This window comes from Lygodium microphyllum, chromosome 26 (genome assembly GCF_053477565.2).
Source record: "Lygodium microphyllum isolate KBCC chromosome 26, Lygodium_microphyllum_v1.1.10, whole genome shotgun sequence".
Classification (NCBI taxonomy): domain Eukaryota; kingdom Viridiplantae; phylum Streptophyta; class Polypodiopsida; order Schizaeales; family Lygodiaceae; genus Lygodium; species Lygodium microphyllum.
Genome location: NC_141160.1, coordinates 37,347,277 through 37,351,522, shown reverse-complemented (window position 1 = coordinate 37,351,522; position 4,246 = coordinate 37,347,277). Strand labels below are relative to the sequence as shown.

The following is a 4,246-nucleotide window of genomic DNA, read 5'->3' as shown; positions in this document are numbered from 1 at the left end:
TAAAGCATGTAAGTTGTCATGACAATACACCGATAACTCCACGCATTGAGGTTCTCTTAAGGGGGTTCTTCTTTTTGCTTTTTCCTTATATTTTAATTTCATGGTGCATACCAAGAGGGTTAATATTAAATCAAGACGAATACTTAAGTGGTAATTAAGTGTTAATAACGAAGCTAATTCGGAATAATTAAATATTGGAGTGAGTATATAATGGTTGTGCCGTCTTCTTCCCGAGTGCCTGTCTCTCTCTTCTCTCGGTGACTCTAGCGTAGTCTGGTCACAAGCGGAATATTTGCTTCCATCAGAAGCGCAGGCCGATTTTAGGGTTTCTTGGCTGCGGCTGCAGGAAGCCATGTCAGACTCCGAGCACACCTTCGAGCACAAGGCCGAGTCTGGTGCCTCCAAGACGTTCCCTCAGCAGGCCGGAACCATCCGCAAGAACGCGTACATTGTCATCAAGAATCGGCCCTGCAAGGTCTGGTTTTTCTCTTCCTTTCGAGTTATATGTCCATGTTTCCAGGTGTCTGGCATGTTTCTTATGCCGAATCCGTTTTCGGCACGCTGCTTGATTGCTGCTTTTTGTCTCCAGTTGATGGTGGTTGGATGGCTGGTTTTCTCTCCGCTTCTGATTGCAAGTATCTATACGTTATCTTATGTCAATGCCTTCTCCTGAGTAGCATCTGATTGTGACTATTTATACGCATGTCTTCATATGTTCTGTTGCTGCCTCCTTTGATATTTGTGAGGCCATCAAGTGTTCATCAAAGTTTTGAAACTCTTGGTGCTTGCAAAACTTAAAGTATTTTAGTGGCTTAGGTTGACACTGCTGCACGACATAGATGAACAGATTGACGCTCAAGTTTGTAATGCCTTTGTGCTAGAATGTCCTGTATCTCAATTGTGTATGATGCAGGTGGTAGCTTTATATGATTTGCAGATTTAGTTTTTCAGCTTCAATCAGAATGAATCCGGTCTGTCAGCAAATCCTGTACTTGTGTTGATATCTTGATTTATCTCACTAGTCATGGTACTGAGCAAGTTAGTTGTACATGGTTGCTCCCTTATGGGGGCTGGGATTTCTGATTGCCTTTGAGGTATGCAGGCATCCATCACATTACTTACTTCAGGAGTTAACACTACAGGCAATTTTGTGAAAGATGGATGGGTAGGCTGCTATGATGTTGTTTTTAGCCTTCTAAGGTGCAACACTTAATACAATCTACGTTTTGCTTGAGCTCAATGGATGTTGTGGCCCCTACCTCCTGTGATTGGTATGCATATTTGTTGCATTGAGTGATGTTTAGACAATTGTTACCTGATTCACTAGTCAATGGGACTGTTCTTATTTGTAAGCCTTTCTTTTGTATTCCCTTTCTATGTGGTGTTCTTTCTGCTTTGATTCTAATCATAGATATGTCAGGATATGGTGCTTGTGAAGCTGTTTGTGGATGTACTGTGCTGGATTATGGCCGTTGGTATTGTTTCTAGGCCATATCTTTACTGATTCAATCTTAATTCCCAGCTCTGCTTTCTTAAGATATGTGGATGAAGGTGGTGGGTTAATATTACCTGACTTCAGTGTTGTGCCCCTCCTTTTCCAAAGGGAAAGCAGGGAAAAGATGAGTATGAGCTTGACACTTGTTACAGGATTTGCAAGTCAAGGGTACACTGTTCTTGTTTGTAAGCCTCTCCACGTAGTGATCCTTCTAATCATAGGTATATCAAGATATGGTGCTTGTGAAGCTGTTTGTGGATTTATTTCACTATATTTTGACCCTTGGTATTGTTTCTAGGACATATCCTTGTTGATTCAATCTTAATTCCCAGCTCTGCTTTCTTAAGATGTGGATGAAGGTGGTGGTTTGATGTTGCCTCAGTGTTGTGCCCTTCCTTTTCCAAAAGGAAAACAGGGAAAACATGAGTACGAGCTTTAAACTTGTCTCAGCTCTGTGTCTGTCTTACACTCATGTACATGTAAGCAGCTAGGAGGAAGGAAGAGAGCAGAGATTATCCAGGTCTCTGCAATTCTTTCACTTGTATTATCTATCTAGATCTTGGCTATAAAGTAGAAGGGTATCCACAAAGAAATGAGCATGAACATTGATAGATTTGAGTGGTTTGGCTAGGTTGGGATTTGATTAGGCTGGCTAGATCTGTTTCACTTTCTCTTGTGTACGTTTTGGAACCTTTTTGAAGGTACATGTAGAATTATACAAAACTTTGTGCCAATGTTTACTTGTCTCAACTAGTGAATTCCAGCATTTAAGTATGCTTGTGGAACTAAAACTAGTCTTTAATATGATCAAACTAAGAGTCTTATCAAATGTAATTTTGCAGGTTGTGGAGGTTTCTACCTCCAAAACTGGAAAACACGGACATGCTAAATGCCATTTTGTTGGTATAGATATATTTACTGGCAAGAAACTTGAAGATATTGTTCCTTCTTCACACAACTGTGATGTATGAACATTTTGATACTTCTGAGTTTTCTGTAAATGCATGCTGATAAATTTGTGCAGCGATCTCATTTGCTGTTGTCAAAATGTTTAGGTCCCTGAGGTGACTCGTACTGATTATCAGCTCATTGATATATCAGAGGATGGCTTTGTAAGTTCTCCAATGGATGATTTAATACACGATCCTAATGATGCCCATTGGGTTACTGATGTGATTGTGTTGCTGTTTTTAAGGTGAGTCTGCTCATGGATAATGGTGGCACCAAGGATGACCTCAGGCTTCCTACTGATGATCAACTGTTACAGCAGGTTTGGTAGCTTCTTGGCAACTGTAACAGTTGTTTACAGATATGGTGTCTTCTTTTTCTGACTTGTTTTTTATGTTTGCAGCTCAAGGATGGTTTTGCAGAAGGTAAAGATCTTGTGGTCACAGTTATGTCTGCTATGGGCGAGGAGCAAATTTGCGCACTCAAGGATATTGGGCCAAAATAGAGATCTCAAAATACTTGCTGTGTCAGAGATTTCACTGTATTGAATTGTACTTTCCATTTGTTCTAAGTTTATAGTAAAACAGCAGATATGGACTGTTAGACATCTCATCAACAAATCTGTAAGTTGCTTCCCCTTTATGCTGGAGACTTGCGAATATGCATGTTGTAATTATGAAAGAGAAGAATGTGGGTCAAATGTAACTTTTCACAAGGTGCTGTGGGGTTTTGTGGCTGGCTACCGCAGTTACACTGCTCATGAGGGTGCTAGTATGTATTGTCTGGTATTCTTCTGGATTTGAATTGCTTTGACCCTTTTATCAGTTTGGTGTCTCTGACATCAATATTTTGGTTATATAGATGTACTTATCTCTGCTAAACTTGTCACTCCTCTCTGTAAATAATATGTGACCTGAAATACGCACTATATTTTTCTGGACTAATTAAAATGTGGTTGTTATATCATACCTATCTTCTGATGGGTGGCACTCTGTTGGGTTGCGAAAACTGTGGCTTACCTCAGGTAAAGGGCAACAACCAAGCATTTGACATGATAAGTTTTAAGTATTTACTGTGTGCTTGCCAGCCTGGATTCATATTGGACTCGCCAATCGGGCATTGTAGTTGATGCTCTGTTGAGCCATAGAAACTGGGGTTTATGTATGATTGAAGGGCGACAACCAAGCAATCATCAATTCTTGGGCACTACATAAAGGAACCAAATATAGCATTTACAACATATAAGACTGAAGGGCAACAACCAAGCAATCATCAATTCTTGGGCGGTACATAAAATCCAAAGATAGCATTTACAGCATATTTTGGTTTTTAATTGAGTGTTCCTGAAAGTCAAGTGGAACTGGTTGTAATTCTAATTCTCATTCCTTTCATACTTGTGGATTTTTTTAGTTGAAAGAATTCTGAGTTCGAGGACATGGTCGTTTGTGTGTTGTACAGTGTTAAGTACCTGATGATGGTAGGATATACTTCTGAAGCCCCGTCTGGGTGGTGTTGAACTCTCTTGGGGCCTTTGCAATTTCATTGGTGGGTGCAACATTGTGTCCCTACCATGTCATACCAAAAGATGATGCTTTAAATGGCTATTTATGTCAGTGCAATTTAACAGGAATCGCATTGGAGAAGTTAGATCAACTCAATATTTACTAGAAATGGCAATTATCAAAGCTCTACATTGATCATCCTTTTGGCACACTAGCATGATAGATGAACGCTCTTTCATGGGTCTTGTCAAAGTCCCATTGCTGGCATTGGCAGGGGGCCAGGGGGCCTTTGGTGTGATGT

The 4,246-nt window shown here is 40.2% G+C and overlaps 1 protein-coding gene across 1 annotated transcript; it reads left to right on the top strand.

Moving 5' to 3' along the window:
* Positions 1-227: 227 nt before the first annotated feature.
* On the top strand, positions 228-3,324 carry LOC148013153 (eukaryotic translation initiation factor 5A-2-like). The gene is made up of 5 exons (XM_087667640.1): positions 228-475; positions 2,338-2,460; positions 2,551-2,607; positions 2,691-2,765; positions 2,847-3,324. Exons 1-5 carry the CDS (start codon positions 353-355, stop codon positions 2,946-2,948), a joined length of 480 nt encoding a protein of 159 aa, XP_087523766.1. The 5' UTR covers positions 228-352; the 3' UTR covers positions 2,949-3,324.
* Positions 3,325-4,246: the final 922 nt, after the last annotated feature.